This window comes from Somniosus microcephalus, chromosome 21 (genome assembly GCF_052327205.1).
Source record: "Somniosus microcephalus isolate GS21.2 chromosome 21, FLI_Smic_1.0, whole genome shotgun sequence".
In the NCBI taxonomy this organism is placed as follows: Eukaryota; Metazoa; Chordata; class Chondrichthyes; order Squaliformes; family Somniosidae; genus Somniosus; species Somniosus microcephalus.
Window position 1 is genome coordinate 52,023,695 of NC_141007.1, and position 17,725 is coordinate 52,041,419.

Below are 17,725 nucleotides of genomic sequence, written 5' to 3' on the forward strand. Positions count from 1 at the left end.
TTATCAGAATATAAACTTGTAGATGACAGCAAGCCTGGGTTATAAGTTTCCCTTTGAGTTACTGTCGAGTAAAAAATTAAACACGTATGTACTCCCAAGCAGTGCATCAGAATGGGACTGTTTTACTGGAATTTGTTTATGTGCAAGTTGGATCGGAGTTAGACCTGTTGTCTGCTCCATAATGGCTGGTTACATAGGAACAGGACTGGAGTAGGCCACTTAGCCCCTTGAGCCTAGTCAGTCATTCAATGAAATCATGGCTGATCTGTATCCTAACTCCATCCACCTGCCTTGGCTCCATATTCATGAATACCCTTGGCTAGTGAAAATCTACCAATCTCACATTTAAAATTATTAATTGAGCTCGCATCGACTGCTTTGTGTGGGAGAGAGAGTTCTGCCCTTCTACCACCCTTTGTGTGAAGAAGTGTTTCCTAACTTCTCTCCTGAATGGCCTGGCTCTGATTTTAAGGTAATGTCCCCTTGTCTGCCTTCACAAGGCATACAAGTATTTAGGGGTTTAGTGATGGTGCCCTGATTTAACTGGATTTATTTCAGGGATTTCTCTCTTAGTTTCTGATCTACTCTGAAGCTCTATCTAAAAGAACATGATGGGCACGGGGTGGGAAGTGGGACAGCCTTCCAGCTATAACCAATAGCAGCCACTTCACATTACAGAAATAATGCTGGCAGTAGCCCTAACTATGATAGCACCATTGTAATATAATTGAGATTGTACCATTGGAGGGCGAAAACCTGCTAAAAAGATTGTTTTTGACAAGGACAGAAGGGCAATTTGGCCACAAATCTAAATGCTGATGCCACCACTCATCTAGCCAGTGATGGAATTTGGTAAGTTGCTGTTCTCTGCAGTCCTTTAGCGGCCAACAGGGAACGTTGAGCATTAATTCCTGGAGGGTTGACAACACTACGCACAATCTCACACTGAACAAAGCCTAACCAATAATGTTGATTTTTGAAAGCTTGTTGAAGTTATGGGTATTACCTTGTAACCTTGGTTAATTCCATTAATGAACTGAGGACTGGGTGGTGTCCATGTGAATCGAATGGTCGTGGAATTAATTGCTACAGCGTGCACATTTCCTGGAGGCACTGTAGGAACTGGGAAGAACAACAGATAAACTTCAAATTGGTTCCACAAGAAGAAAAAAGAGAAATGGAGAGTAAATAGTGCGTCGAGACGTAGCATTCATACACATAGAATAATAAATCCTTTTGCAATCATTTCTGATGTGTGTATAATCCTGTTATGATCAGTATGCTTCAGATGTCATGTTCCTATATTTACTTTGAAATCTTGGTTTATAACTCCTAATGACTCCTTCTGCTATCAAGGTTGACTGCAAAGGACCTAAATAAAGGTGATTTGATTGAAGTCAATATCATGTAATTTGAACGTGCAGTTAATTTTGTATTTTCTCTTTTGGTGGTTGAGGATGTGGATTGACATTGTCTTAAATGTCTTTTCTCTCACAGTGGTCCCACCGGTCCATGCAATTATGCACCCAAGCAGGTGGAGTGGGCGGCCCGCTCTAGGCCACCACTAACGTTGCTCTTTTCCACCAGGGGATTTGTGAAAACAGCCTGATGGACACACCGGGCTGGATTTTCATTGGGCTGTGGAGTCAGGATTGGAGGCGTGTGGGGGTTTAAAATCCCGAAATCGGGGGTCCCGACCCCATCCCGCCTCCATGCCAGTTTCAAAGGAGGCAGGTTCCCGCCCCGCACTGGGACCCGCCTTCCCGAGGCGGGAAGGGGATTATTCCTAATTAACTGCCGGTTAACAGGTAGTTAACAGGCAGTTTTTAGCCTAATCCCTATTTTCATTGTTGAAATGTGGGATTCCTGACGGCTCCAAACTACGCCAAGTTAGCGAGGTGGGCCGTCGGGATGAAGGGCTTGGAGGGGTCAAGGTGTCCGGTGTTCAGGTGAGTGATGGTTGCATGAGTACAGAGGTAAGTGTGATTGGTCTGTGTAAAGTGATTAAAGAAGTTCTACTTAACTTTACAGCCTTCCTTCCTTCAGGTCTCGGGAGTCCCTCATCTTACCGGCACAGAAAGCAGAATGGCCGCCAGCTGTCAAAATCTGCAGCCTCTGCTTTCTGTTCCGGGGAAACATAGAAACATAGAAGATAGGAGCAGGAGTAGGCCATTCAGCCCCTCGAGCCTGCTCCGCCATTCAATGCGATCATGGCTGATCATCCAAATTCAGTACCCGGTCCCTGCTTTCTCCCCATACCCCTTGATCCCTTTAGCCTTAAGAAATATATCCAACTTCTTCTTGAATATATTTAATGTATTGGCCTCTACTGCCTTCTGTGGTTGAGAATTCCACAGGTTCACCACTCTCTGGGTGAAGAAATTCCTCCTCATTTCTGTCCTAAATGGCCTACCCATTATCCTTAGACTGTGACCCCTGGTTCTGGACTCCCCGACCATCGGGAACATCCTTCCTGCATCTAGTCTGTCCAGTCCTGTTAGAATTTTATAAGTTTCAATGAGATCCCCTCTCATTCTTCTAAACTCCAGCGAGTACAAGCCCAATCGACCCAATCTCTCCTCATACGTCATTCCTGCCATCCCAGGTATCAGCCTGGTGAATCTTCGCTGAACTCCTTCCATGGCAAGAACATCCTTCCTCAGATAAGGCAACCAAAACTGCACACAATACTCAAGATGTGGTCTCACCAAGGCCCTGTATAACTGCAGCAAGACATCCTTGTTCCTGTACTCAAACCCTCTCGCTACGAAGGCCAACATACCATTTGCCTTCTTAACCGCCTGCTGCACCTGCATGCTTACCTTCAGTGACTGGTGCACAAGGACACCCAGGTCTCGTTGCACTTCCCCTTCTCCCAATCTATTGCCATTCAGATAATAATCTACCTTCCTGTTTTTGACACCAAAGTGGATAACCTCACATTTATCCACGTTATATTGCATCTGCTATGCTTTTGCCCAATCACCCAACCTGTCCAAATCATCCTGGAGTTTTTCGGCATCCTCCTCACAGCACACACGCCCACCCAGCTTTGTGTCATCTGCAAATTTGGAGATATTACATCTAGTTCCCTTGTCTAGATCATTAATATATATTGTGAATAGCTGGGGTCCAAGGACCGATCCCTGCGGTACCCCACTAGTCACTGCCTGCCACTCGGAAAAAGACCCGTTTATTCCAACTCTTTGCTTTCTGTCTGCCAACCAGTTCTCTATCCAAGTCAATACCTTGCCCCCAATCCCATGTGCCTTAACTTTACACGCTAATCTCTTATGCGGGACCTTATCGAAAGCCTTCTGAAAGTCCAAATACACCACATCCACTGGTTCTCCCTTATCTATTTTACCAGTTACATCCTCAAAAAATTCCAGTAGATTAGTCAAGCACAATTTACCTTTTGTAAATCCATGTTGATTTTGTCCGATCCTGTCACTGTTTTCCAAGTGCTCTGCTATTACATCTTTTATAATGGACTCTAGCATTTTACCCACTACTGATGTCAGGCTTACCGGTCTGTAATTCCCCATTTTCTCTCTACCACCTTTTTTGAATAGTGGGGTAACATTAGCTACCCTCCAATCCATGGGTACTGTTCCAGATTCCATCGAATGCTGGAAGATGATCAGCAAAGCATCAACTATTTCTAGGGCCACTTCCTTAAGTACCCTAGGTTGTAGATTATCAGGCCCTGGGGATTTATCGGCCTTCAATCCCATCAATTTCCCTAACACCATTTCCCTACAAATACTGATTTCTTTCAATTCCTCCCTTTCATCAGACCCTATATTCCCCGACATCTCTGGGAGGTTATTTGTGTCCTCCTTTGTGAAGACAGAACCAAAATATGTATTTAATTGGTCTGCCATTTCTTTGTTCCCCATTATAAATTCCCCTGATTCTGACTGCAAGATCTCTAAATCATCCTGAGAGGAAGCAATTAACCTGGAGTACAGATTGTCAGTGTTTGACAGCTTCAAAGAGCTGTCAAACACTGATATTTCATCTGTCAAAAGGTCTTGACAGATGAAATTTCAATCTGTGACGTTACCTGTTGCCGGGTGGCCCTTAATTGGCCTGCTGAGCCCGCTGGGCGGGCTCAACAAGATCAATCAAGTCTAAATCGCATGGGTTGGCTCAAACTCAATGGAGGCGGGACTACAACCCCAAAAGTTGTAGTCCCGCCTCCTCAATGAAAATCCAACCCATCATGTCTAATTCTTTCTCGTACTAGAAGTACATGCTCTGCACTAAGAATTTCCTTGAAGCAATGGTCATTGGAGTGGGGGAGATTGATCCTGTGTCCCTCCACTTTGAGGTGCTATGGGTATACCATGCATGCACTAGCAGTGTGAATGTGAAATTTATTTTAGCTTTCTCAATATTTGTTGAATTTGTTCCCATTCTGTACTCTCTCTAAAGCTTCTTGCCACTGCATGCTTTTCTCCATCAGAGAGGACAAGAGAATCTAGGCTATAGACTTCTGTACCACTACTCTCAGTATTGCTCAATGATTGCCAGCAGGAGGTAAGAGAAACAATCTTTCCCTTGTGTCTCATAAAGAAAGCTTCTCCAAATATAATGCTGACTTAAGGACTTGGGTGAAAATAAATGTTTAAGCCACCTTCTCCATTAGCCTTAGAGAGCTGTTTGTGCTGCTGGTTCTCAACGTGCAAGTCTCGTGCACCTGTTGGGAACCCCAATGTAAACTTGCCAGATTCATTAAGACTGGAGCGTGGAAAAACCCAGTAAAATACAGGTCTTCCCAGCAGCCGATCTTAGCGAATCAGTCACGTTTATATTGGGTGCCTCTAGGTGCATGAGAACCACATGTCAAGAACCAGTGGCACAAGCAGAGACTACAGGCCATGTGTAAAAGCAATTAAAGTCACACTACTAAGGATAACAATACATAGGTGCAACCCAACAGTGTTCAAAGACTAGAACTGGTTCCGGGCTAACTAGGTTTAATTTGAATCAAATTGGATTTTAAGTGTGCATTAAGGATTTTGTGCCCTCTCTTTTGTGTGTACAGGAAACTTTGGTTTATCCAGAGGTTAACTGTCCGGAATGCTCGAGCCACCGGCAAAAATCAGGAGCAGTTTCGTTAGGTTTTTTTTCTTTTTGTTGCTTTTTTTTCACTAGTCAGGCTCTGCAAGGTCTCGCTGAAGCTGTTGCTAAGCTACAGAGACGCTTGCAAGGTACGGCCTACTGTTTAGAAGCTGTTGCTAAGCAACAGGATTTGTTGCCAGATACGGAGCTCAAAATCTCCGTATGTTTCAACATTAGCGCTGGTTTGTCCAGCAGTTTTGATGGGATGGCAACAGCTCGGTCCCGTCGGTGTCGGATAGCACAAAGTTTCCTGTACATTTATACAATAATGTGCAATTTACAAAGGAGTGGCTGAGTTTTCTGAAATGTAATTGCTAAATTTACCAACAAACCAGCTGCTACATTTACATAATAATTGTTTTGATGCAATCCTCATCAGTGATTTTACTTTCCAAACTGGTAGCAGTACTTTGACTAAAGCAGCACTCCTTTGTGGTACTTTAGCCTTCCTTCACTTCCCCTCCCATGAGTGTTCAGTACCCACCGCCTTGCAGGGTCCACTCGGTGACAGTTGGGCTGTAGATTCCCAGACCAGCCCCATTATAGGATGCAACCGCAATCTCATAATTGGTCCAGATGATGAGGTCTTCAAGTAGGAAATTATTAACATCAGAACTGGTGATATTCTTATACTGGTGCTCTACAGGTAAACCTGCCAAGCAATACCTACAAGGAGAGAAGGAAAGTTTTTCATATAACTGAGTTAACACTTTTCCTCGGTACTTTTGAGCAGTAAACACAACAGAGTACGCACAAAGTGTGCTGGTAATAAGAAAATATCATTTAGGAAAATGCTGTCTGATTGCAATAAAAAAAGATATTTTGGAATAGCTAAATGTTTTCAAATAAAAACATCTGAAAGAGTCTTTATATTGGCCACATTGGCCACATCCTGCTGACTCTTGAACAGTTTTCAAGTGAGTTAAGACTCAAAACGATAAATACAAACACAGCAAAGTACAACTTATAAGCAATTCAAAGTAAAATACAAAAGGAAGCAAAGCAAGCTTATGTTGAACATCAAACTTTAAGAACTATCAGGCAATAACACATTTTTAATTGATTTCCCTTTGTGTTTTTAAAACAGAATATAGCACCATTGTCTGGCCTGTTAATTTTTTTTTGTCAGCTTTGAATTGCTTTTTACAATGGAAGTGAAAGAGAAAATATATCCTCAAAAATACAAGGCCATGGTAATCGGCTCTAAGTTTCATCCATGAAGACAGAAGAGCAAAGATTCTGCGCTGAGATACCTGATCATGTAACCTTTCAGGGCTCCATTCTGATGATTTTCTGGGGGTGGCTGCCATTGAATCATGATAGACTGATTGGTTCTGCCACTTGCAATGACGTTTTGTGGGGATGCACTTGGCGGTTCTTCAGGTAGTGACAATCTGCAAGAATTTATACTATTTGGTTACGAAAAATATGAAGTTAGAGACAATATTCATTTTCACCAAAACAAAAATGAATCGACCTCAAAAAATAAGAATGGGGTGCACCCAACATGCTATACCTATGACACGTGCATTTTTTGTAGTTCTTTAGTGTTTAAGAATAGTAGATGATGGTAATATGGTAGCTATTGTAATGTATATGATAAGCTTCCATGCCAGAGGTCTGTGGCTATAATGAATCCTCTTGGGGTAAGTAGGAAATTGTAAATTAGATGACAAATGTCTAAATAGTAGGAGACAAAGGCCAGTATGTGATCAGTGTGACATGCAGAGCATCCTAGCAATTGGTCCTGGATCTCAGAGTTCATATATTCACATGTAATCCCAGTGAAATTTGTGCCATATCCCAGTTCATCTTTTAAGTCAACCGCACTTCGTATTGGAGGCTAGCCCTTACCTCTCAGTCTCTCTACTATATTGGCCCTTTCCAACATCATTCACAGCACAGATACGGAACTGATAGGACCTGGCTGGAATGAGTCCCCTGACCATCAGTCCCATGGATTCAGGGTTAACGCTCATCAGGTGAACAGTCCAAGGGGAATCTGTAGCAAAAATGGTAGTTTAAGAAAAAATTCAGTTTTTGACTTTAAGGCAACTGGTAAAAACATGATTAACTGCTCTCTATAAAACCCTGATAAATATGGGACAACGACAAGCAGTGATGTATGGACAGAGAACAAAGGCTCTTAAGTTTGCTCTGAGTGACAATTTGTTTTCACTATTCTTTGAACAGCTCCCCTCAACAACAACAACTTGCATTTTAATAGTACCTTCAACACAATAAATGCCTCCAGATGCTTCATGCAGAAGTCAGTGGACAACTTCAGTAGTAAAGAGTTAGCAGAGGTGACCAAAGGCACGTTTGAAAGTATGAGTTTTGAGGAGAAATAAGTTGAACGAAAAGGAGTTCTAGATCAATGTTGTCCAAAAGGAATTGCTGACTAGTGACAGGTGTGGCTACAGCAACACTGTTTTAGTCACATGTACTAATTTTAGTAGAAAATTACATACTCAAACAATACAGGTAAATGTATTTCATACAAGTATATTTACTTAACAAATATCTACCATGATTCAGTAACCAAGGAAGTAGAGCCCTAACAATGATCAAAAGTTACTTGCTATTTTACCAATAAACGCCATGCGAATGAATATTGAGATTACATGCGCAACATCAGTGACTATTACTCATTTTTTATTTACTAATTAGAAATGCAATTAGTCACATCTGGATTCCTAATTAGCCACATGTGGCTAATGTTTGAACAACACTGTTCGAGTCAGTACGGCAAGGTAGCTGAAGGCTGTGTCACCGAAGTAGTGAGGAGGTGTGGGGGTGCGGGGGGGGTGGCAATGCATGAGAGACCAGAATCAGAGGAACAAAATGCACCAGCAGGATCATAAGGCTGGAGAAGGTGGCAGAGGTAGGGTGGAGCAAGGACATGAAAAAATGTGGAAGGAAGGAGAAGGATTTAGAATTTTTTTTAAATTCGTTTATGGGATGTGGGCGTCGCTGGCAAGGCCAGCATTTATTGCCCATCCCTAATTGCCCTTGAGAAGGTGGAATTGAGCCGCCTTCTTGAACCACTGCAGTCCATGTGGTGAAGGTACTCCCACAGTGCTGTTAGATAGGGAGTTCCAGGATTTTGACCCAACGATGATGAAGGATCGGCGATATACTTCTAAGTCAGGATGGTGTGTGACTTTAGAGTATTGTGGGGATAGGAGCAATTGCAAAGTCTCTTTCGATGGAATGACTGAGGTTTGGTGGTATATGGGACAAGAGCATCAAAGCAATATTAAAGTACGGCTGTGGGAAATCAATCTCTTGGTGCATGACTAATTTTTATGTAAGTGCAAATTCCTTTTGCCCTGGTACAAATGTGATTAAGACATTATTCCATATAGTTTGTGTTCTATGAGCTACAGTTCTGTCTACAGTTTGTGCATCTACGAATGAACGGTTACAGAAACACATATGCAAACGCCTGGAAGCTTGCTGGCAGACTCAACAGTCTGGAGAACCTAAAGTGAAGAGCAACATTGTCGAAGTCATGGGGGGAAAATGTTTCCCAAAGAATGAGTAAAATAAATGATATATGGAATTGTAGGATTTTTAGAAAAACAGAACTTTCTATATATCAGATTTCAAAATTTAAACTATTAGTGTATGATGTCCCCCATGTAGAGGCTATTTGGCAATACTACATCAATAAAATTTGGTACAGTACTGACCCCAGTAACAACTGCCACACCAGCACTGACTCTGGTAATCAGGAGCGCCCCAGTATGGACTCCAATAATTGTTGGGACACCAGTACTGACTCTTTTAATCACTGGCATACCAGCACTGACACCAGTACGGACTTCTAGTCATCACTAGCACAACCAGTAGTTGAAAGCAGAAGAAATTTACAGTAAAAAGGCCCCGCTGACATAACTAACCAGTGATTAAAAAAAATAGAAAATTTTGGAAAATAAAAAGTAAGTCTGCCAGCATCTGAAAATAGAAAAGATAGATTAAGATTTCAGGTGTAGCTCTTTTGTCAGATCTGTTTTAATTATAGATTTCCAGCACCTGCATTTTAAAAAGATTTTAGCTAACCAGTGAAGTTTACACGGTTAAGGAAATGCTTTCAAAATCCTGTTGACATTGTGACAAAGCACAATTCCTTTTTTTGCGCTTTTTCTCTCCTGAAAGTTTTGATCTCTACTGGACTATGGTTCTACAGGTGCCAGCGTCTCACTGGTACCTAGCAATTATTGGTCAAGCTGAATGTTGGCAGGCTGTTGGGCCATCGGGGGCATCACCGCCGAGTCTGATCCTATTTTCACCCAATAACCACACATTTGCACTTCCAGCAAAGTGGGGGGGGGGGGCTCACTGAACAGCAATGAGGAGGAACTCTACCTGATATTCCTCTTCCTAACCCAGGTAAAATCTAATTTCCCCACTTCAGGCCCCAGCTGAGATCAGCTAACTGCTGACCAGAGATCAAACCTGGATTTTCTGTCTTTACCCACATAGATACCAGGGGAGGTAGGCAGCATGTTCAACAAATGTCCTATTGAACAGTAGGATTTTTGATCTGCCACAGTGGAGTATGCACTGCAAGTATTTACGATGGCAGCCCTGAAGAGATTCCACAACAGTGTTGATACATGGACAGAAAGAAAGGAAAAGGCAAGTCCAGACATGAAGGAAAACCGCTGGAAAAATAGTACCGTATAAGGTGCTGCAAAAATAAAAAGGGATCAATAGGAGACAGAACGGACTTTCTGCAACACCCACGTTGGAAGTGTATAAGTAACTTACACCACTAACAATAGCTGGTACAATGCAAGGAGTGCATATCCTAAAAATTCATCGTCTTTTCATTAAAGTCTAAATTTTAGGTAAAAACATTTTAATCAACAATATTTTGTAGTGGTATCTTGTAATTTGTCCTGCACTGTGATTTCTGAATTACAGCGCAGGAGTTACAGATAGAGCAACTCGTCTTATAATACAGGTTCAAATTTGATTCATTCATTTATTGTAGGAATTATATATTAATACTATTAAATAATATTTGCGTTTATATTGTGTATGATGATGTTAAAACCTTTCTAGGAATTTCAGAACACTGAATTGGGGAATAAAAACAGAAAATGCTGGAAATGCTCAGCAGGTCAGGCAGCATCTGTGGAGAGAGAAACAAGAGTTAACATTTCAGGTCGATGACCCTTCGTCAGAACTGGAAAAAGTTTCTCTGTTTTTCTCTCTCCACAGATGCTGCCTGACCTGCTGAGTATTTCCGATTTCCAGCACCTGCAGTATTTTGCTTCTGTATGAATGAATTGGGGAAAGTGGAGTTGAAGTAGAAGATCAGCCATGATCTTGAATGGCGGAGCAGGCTTGAGAGGCTGTATGGCCTCCTCCTGCACCTATTTCGTACGCTCTTACAAATTACTTTTGGAGTGCAGTGACTGTTATGCAGGCAAATCCAGGGCCATTGATTTATCATGGCTGATGAAATCAAATTCCATTTTTATGAAAGAGATTCTGAGACATTTTCTGTGAATCTGTACATTTTTCCAGGAAAGTGTAAATCAGCGGCTTTGATTCTACCCTGCAACAGTTTAATCAGACAATGGTAAACGAACCACACAGAGTCACATGAAGATCAATTTGCTCATGACCATCTGTATTGTACTTCAATATATATTTGAATTCAACAATGAAATCTGCGGAAACACACAGCTTGAGAAAGTATGCTCTATGACTAAAACTAATGGCCCAGAAATTCGGGTCTCCACGGGTGAGTACGCATGGGGTACTCACCTGTAAGCCCAATAGAAGTGCTGATTTCGTGCATTCACTGCACATGCGCGGGAAACCGGCACTTCCGTTCCCCTGAAAGAAGGGGTTAAGAGGTGGAACGCGTGCGCCAGAGAGGCAGCGCGTGCGCATCGAACTTACGTCTTTTTTCCAGGTTTTTTCAGGAGGGTAAGTCTTCAGCAGTTACACTTTTAAAAAGCAGGCGCAAGGCCTGCTTTTTACAAGGTAAGTGGTGAATTAATTAAAATTAAAACATTTTTCCACAGGTTTATTATTTTTAAATACTTTAAAGAAAGGGAAGTTAAAGGGAGTAACACAATTGTAAGGAAGGATATTACCTCTGATGATGTGGAATCTGTATGGGTAGAACTGAGAAATACCAAGGGGCAGAAAACGTTAGTGGGAGTGTTATATCGACCTCCAAACAGTACTGCGGAGGCTGGGGATGGCATTAAAAGGGAAATTAGAGAAGCGTGCAAAAAGGGCACAGCAGTCATCATGGGTGACTTTAATTTACATATAGATTGGGCTAACCAAATTAGTAACAATACTGTGGTGGAGGAATTCCTGGAGTGTTTACGAGATGGTTTCCTGGACCAATATGTCGAGGAACCAACCAGAGATCAGGCCATCTTAGACTGGGTATTATGTAACGAGAAAGGATTAATTAGCAATCTTGTTGTACGAGACCCCTTGGGTCGGAGCGATCATAATATGATTGAATTCTTCATTAAGATGGAGAATGAAGTAGTTGACTCGGAGACTAGGGTCCTGAATTTAAATAAAGGAAACTACGATGGTCTGAGGCACGAATTAGGTAGGATTGATTGGGGAATGTCACTCAAAGGGTTAACGGTGGATAGGCAATGGCAAACATTCAAAGACCGCATGGATGAACTACAGAATTTGTTCATCCCAGTTTGGCATAAAAATAAAACAAAAAAGGTGACTCAACTGTGGCTAACGAGGGAAATTAGAGATAGCATAAGATCCAAGGAGAGGACATATAAATTGGCCAGAAAAAGCAGTAATCCAGAGGATTGGGAGCAGTTTAGGATTCAACAAAGGAGGACAAAGGGATTAATTAAGAAAGGGAAAATAGAATATGAGAGTAAGCTTGCAGGGAACATAAAAACTGACTGTAAAAGCTTTTATAGATATGTGAAGAGAAAAAGATTGGTGAAGTCAAGCGTAGGTCCCTTGCAGTCAGAATCAGGGGAATTTATAATGGGGAACAAAGAAATGGCAGACCAATTAAATACATATTTTGGTTCTGTCTTCACAAAGGAGGACACAAATAACCTCCCAGAAATGTCGGGGAACATAGGGTCTGATGAAAGGGAGGAACTGAAAGAAATCAGTATTTGTAGGGAAATGGTGTTAGGGAAATTGATGGGATTGAAGGCCGATAAATCCCCAGGGCCTGATAATCTACATCCTAGGGTACTTAAGGAAGTGGCCCTAGAAATAGTAGATGCATTGCTGATCATCTTCCAACATTCGATGGAATCTGGAACAGTACCCATGGATTGGAGGGTAGCTAATGTTACCCCACTTTTCAAAAAAGGTGGTAGAGAGAAAACGGCAAATTACAGACCGGTAAGCCGGACATCGATAGTGGGGAAAATGCTAGAGTCCATTATAAAAGATGTAATAGCAGATCACTTGGAAAACAGTGACAGGATCGGACAAAGTCAACATGGATTTACAAAAGGTAAATCGTGCTTGACTAATCTACTGGAATTTTTTGAGGATGTAACCAGTAAAATAGATAAGGGAGAACCAGTGGATGTGGTGTATTTGGACTTTCAGAAGGCTTTTGATAAGGTCCCACATAAGAGATTAGCGTGTAAAGTTAAGGCACATGGGATTGGGGGCAAGGTATTGACTTGGATAGAGAACTGGTTGGCAGATAGAAAGCAAAGAGTTGGAATAAACGGGTCTTTTTCCGAGTGGCAGGCAGTGACTAGTGGGGTGCCGCAGGAATTGGTCCTTGGACCCCAGCTATTTACAATATATATTAATGATCTAGACAAGGGTAGTATCTCCAAATTTGCAGATGACACAAAGCTGGGTGGACGTGTGTGCTGTGAGGAGGATGCCAAGAAACTACAGGATGATTTGGACAGGTTGGGTGATTGGGCAGAAGCATGGCAGATGCAATAAAACGTGGATAAATGTGAGGTTATCCACTTTGGTGTCAAAAACAGGAAGGCAGATTATTATCTGAATGGCAATAGATTGGGAGAAGGGGAAGTGCAACGAGACCTGGGTGTCCTTGTGCACCAGTCGCTGAAGGTAAGCATGCAGGTGCAGCAGGTGGTTAAGAAGGCAAATGGTATGTTGGCCTTCATAGCGAGAGGGTTTGAGTATAGGAACAAGGATGTCTTGCTACAGTTGTACAGGGCCTTGGTGAGACCACATCTTGAGTATTGTGTGCAGTTTTGGTCACCTTATCTGAGGAAGGATATTCTTGCCATGGAAGGAGTTCAGCGAAGATTCACCAGGCTGATACCTGGGATGGCAGGAATGACGTATGAGGAGAGATTGGGTCGATTGGGCTTGTACTCGCTGGAGTTTAGAAGAATGAGAGGGGATCTCATTGAAACTTATAAAATTCTGGCAGGACTGTGTAACGATCAATAACATGTCATTCTATAGTGGACACTAGGTGGAGCCGTAGAGCTGTATATAGCTGTATGTATAAGACTACACTACCCAGCTGTATATATATTAAGACTACATTACCCATGAGGCACTAGGCTACCCACAAGGCAACAGTCAAGATGGAAGCCTCCACAGATACAGTACCTAGTCCACATGCGCTCAATAAAGTAACTAACAAAAGCTAGCTGTGTTCATAATAAGAATGTCTAGTTATTAATGAACATAACATGGTACCAGGGTGGTGAAGATCTGCTGAAAATTGTGAAAAGCGACATGGAGAATTTGAAGCCACCAGAGCGTTTGAATCTCACAGAAAAAATCGACTACAATTGGCAGACTTTTAAACAGCAATTCGAACTCTACATTGCAGCCATCGGATTCGGTACGAAGCCAGACGCAAGGAAGATAGCGTTGCTGCTCATGGTTGCAGGCCCACAGGCGATAGAGGTATTTAATACATTTGTATTTAATCCAGCGGAGAACAGAGAAAAATCAGAAGATGTGCTAAAAAAATTTGATGCACATTGCTCTCCCAAAAAGAATGAGACGTATGAAAGATACATCTTCCGTTCTCGGACACAGCAACAAAATGAGACTTTTGTTAGCTTTATAACTGATCTGAAACTGAAAGCACAGACATGTAATTTCTCTGAGCTGAAATCATCCATGATTCGTGACCAGATTGTGTTTGGTATTCATGATAAAAAAGTCAGGGAACGTCTGTTGAGAGAAACCGAACTAAATTTGGAAAATGCAGTGAAAATATGCCAAGCCAGCGAGCTAGCTCGAAAGCACGCGAAGACTTTCAGTGAAATCAATAATGATGCAATTGTAATGAGTGAAAATGCTGCTGTCGGTGCTGTGTCGTACAAGGGGAAGAAACATGGGCAGAACAGAAATGAAAAGCAATCGGAGGATGAAATTTTTAATTGTAAACGCTGTGGTTACAAACACCAGTTAAGACAATGCCCAGCGTTTGGAAAAATGTGCACAAAGTGTAATGGAAAGAATCACTTTGCCAAACAATGCTTTTCAAAAGTAAAAACAACGAAAGGGCAACAAGTTAATGTGATTGAGGACACTGATTTAAGTGAGACATTTTTTGTAGGAATGGTGTCATGTGACGATATCAAAAAAGATACAGAAAATGTGCAGCCCTCAGAAATGGACAATGCTGAACATAAAGTCAACGCAGTAAAAGTGGACAAATGGATGATCCCACTGCAGATAAATGGAGCATTAGTTACATTGAAACTGGACACTGGGGCAAAAGCAAACTTAATCAGTATGAGCGACATAAAAAATATGAAAGAAAAGCCCAAAATACAGAAAAAGTCAGTACTACTGAAGAGCTATAATGGACAGAAAATAGATAGCTTAGGTGTATGCAGACTTAAAGTGACAGTCAAAGACAAAGTGCATCATCTCATGTTTTCTGTTGTGGCTGAAAGACTTGATTCGATACTAGGTGACAAAGCTTGTGAAGACTTAGAACTGGTCAAGAGAGTCTACCGTATAAACTGTGCCATAAGCAGGCCAGATGACTCAGGTGATGAAGCAGAGAGCCCATCAAGGATGAAAAGGCCAAAGGGTATCCATGTCTTCAAAAAGCCTAGTTTCTCCAAGAAGAAAGAAAAAGACTTTAAGGTCAAAGAGAAGCCAAAGGAAGAAAAGCACAAAGAGGAAAAACACAAGGAGAAAAAGTCCAAAGATATAACCGCAGCAGATGTTGTTAAGCAGTGGAAAGAGAAAAAGAAAAAGAAGAAGCCTGCACCAGAGCAGGAAGCAGTTCCGGTGGATACTCCTTCTTCCCTCAGGCCAATCTTTGGTGTTGCATTAGCCGAGGCTGCTGAGAGGACTATGCTGTATGTTGGGATCCAGCTGCCAGCAGTTTTTCGAGAGTGCATTGACTACATTGAGAGTTATGGCATGAAGAGTGAAGGAAACACTGAAACCCTCTCCAAGCAAAGATCGCAAGGAGACCTCGATCTATACAAGAGCAGATTGATGACAATGCCGCAACTGCATCTTGTCATTCACCGCCAGAACAATCTCATGAAGATACATCAGACTTACCCGTGTTGAGAAGATCCACACGTGAAGTAAAAAAGCCTGATAGACTTAATCTTTGAGTACAATGTAAAGCTTTGAAAATGTGTTGACTGTTTTGAAAATGTTTATGTTTATAGAGCACTAACAAAAGTGTTACTTGTGGTGTATGTGCCTTTAAGAGCCCCAGGTGTGCTGTAATGCTGGTAATTGCCACTCGGCTATATAAGCCTGTATATTGTGTATATCCATTAGAACCCCCCCCCCCCAGACTTTGCTTAGTAAATACCTATGAACCAACTCCCGTCTTCAGTGTCTTTATCAACACACGGACACTACAGTGGCGACGAAGTGGAAACGGACTTACCTGCAATTCGGCAGCACCTCAAGGACATCGATTCCTCGGGCGTCCAGAAGACTCAAGGAAGTGAGAGAAGCTGTGGTTTCACCAGCTGGCCAAGCTGGTGGCAGGTACTGCGCTAATCCTTCCTGGGCGTCAGGCTGGGGCTCCAGCGGCTGGCTCTACAGCTGAGACAGGCAGCGAAATCGGAGGCAAGCAATAACGGACTGGGAGGGAGCACTCGGGAGACGGCCGGCGCGGCAAGCAGGTCAGCGTTCAGACCTCCGGCGGGAACAAGTCTCCAACAGTAAATTAAAAAAAAAAGAGAACGGAAACCGCAGTAAACAGCGTTGATATTGGCAGCAGCGGCGGGAAAGCGCGGGAAGCGCCATATCTTTGCTACAGAAAAGAAAAAAAAGCGCGGGAAGCGCCATATCTTTTCTGAAATGCCTAAATCTGGTAATATTGATGCTTTTGATAGCGAAATAGAGGATTGGACCACATACGTGGAAAGAGTAGAGGTATATTGCACTGCAAATGGAATAGAAGGTGAAAAAAAAGCTTCAGTACTTCTGAACTTAATGGGCGCAAAGACATACGGGCTGTTACGAAATTTAATCACTCCAGCCAAACCAAAGGACAAGAATTTTAAAGAAATTGTTGATACCCTGCAGGAGCACTTCACAGAATCACAGAATCCCCACAGTGCAGATAGAGGCCATTTCAGCCCATCGAGCCTGCACCGACACATATCCCACCCGATCCCCGTAACCCCTACACCAACACCAACACATATCCCACCCTATCCCCGTAACCCCACGTATTTAATCCCCCTAACACTAAGGGTCAATTTATCATAGCCAATCAACCTAACTCGCACATCTTTGGACTGTGGGAGGAAACCGGAGCACCCGGAGGAAACCCACGCAAAAACTTAAACCCAACACCGCTGCTGATAGCGGAACGATTCAAGTTCTTCAAGAGAAATCAACACAAGAATGAAAGTAACGCTGATTACCTAACCGAATTAAGAAAGCTATCAAAGTACTGCCAATTCGGGGCAGGACTATCAGATTATCTTCGAGACAAATTCGTTTGCGGTCTCTTAAGTGAAGGAACACAAAAAAGACTGCTTTCTGAAAAAGATTTAACATTGGACAAAGCTTTCAGTATGGCTGTATTATACGAAGCAGCAGCAAAAGGAGCTGCAGAGATACAACAAAAGACACAGGACTTCGGCACCCATGAAATGACACAGGGTTTCGAAAGATGTTATCGCTGCGGCAGATCCACCCATAACCAGAGGGACTGCTGGTTCAAGGACAAAGCATGCAGGCAATGCGGAAAGATTGGACACATTGCACGGGTATGCCGATCTGGACAAAATAAATCCACTGACAGAAAAAAAAAAATCAATAAACAAAAGTACAGGAAGGTACAAATGATGACGGACAGTAGCTCCGAAGACCAGAAGAGCAATAGCGACTTCGAAAACAAGAGACTAAGCTGTCTCAAATTACATAATGTACTTGCCAAAGATGATTACCAAACCATTTGGGTTACCCTCACAATAGCAGGGTCGCCAGTTAAAATGGAGCTAGATACAGGATCAGCTCTAACCGTAATAAATCGACGGGATTACGAGAGGCTATTTTTGCATATACCTCTAAAAGACACATCCATTATCTTAAAAACATATACGGGGCAGAAAATATACCCCAAAGGAAAAATAAGGGTGCCTGTTGTATACAACGGCAA

At 42.3% G+C, this 17,725-nt stretch overlaps 1 protein-coding gene across 7 annotated transcripts in view; it reads right to left on the bottom strand.

The window, feature by feature from the left end:
• Positions 1-17,725, bottom strand: part of sdk2b (sidekick cell adhesion molecule 2b) — a 1,061,066-nt gene that overhangs the window by 299,379 nt on the left and 743,962 nt on the right. For all 7 annotated transcript variants that reach the window (XM_085963616.1, XM_085963614.1, XM_085963610.1 and 4 more), the window contains 4 exons: positions 6,985-7,132; positions 6,384-6,524; positions 5,615-5,796; positions 1,007-1,122 (listed from right to left, as the gene is read on the bottom strand). In XM_085963616.1, coding sequence (XP_085819742.1) covers positions 1,007-1,122; positions 5,615-5,796; positions 6,384-6,524; positions 6,985-7,132 — 587 coding nt within the window. The remainder of the gene's footprint in view (positions 1-1,006; positions 1,123-5,614; positions 5,797-6,383; positions 6,525-6,984; positions 7,133-17,725) is intronic.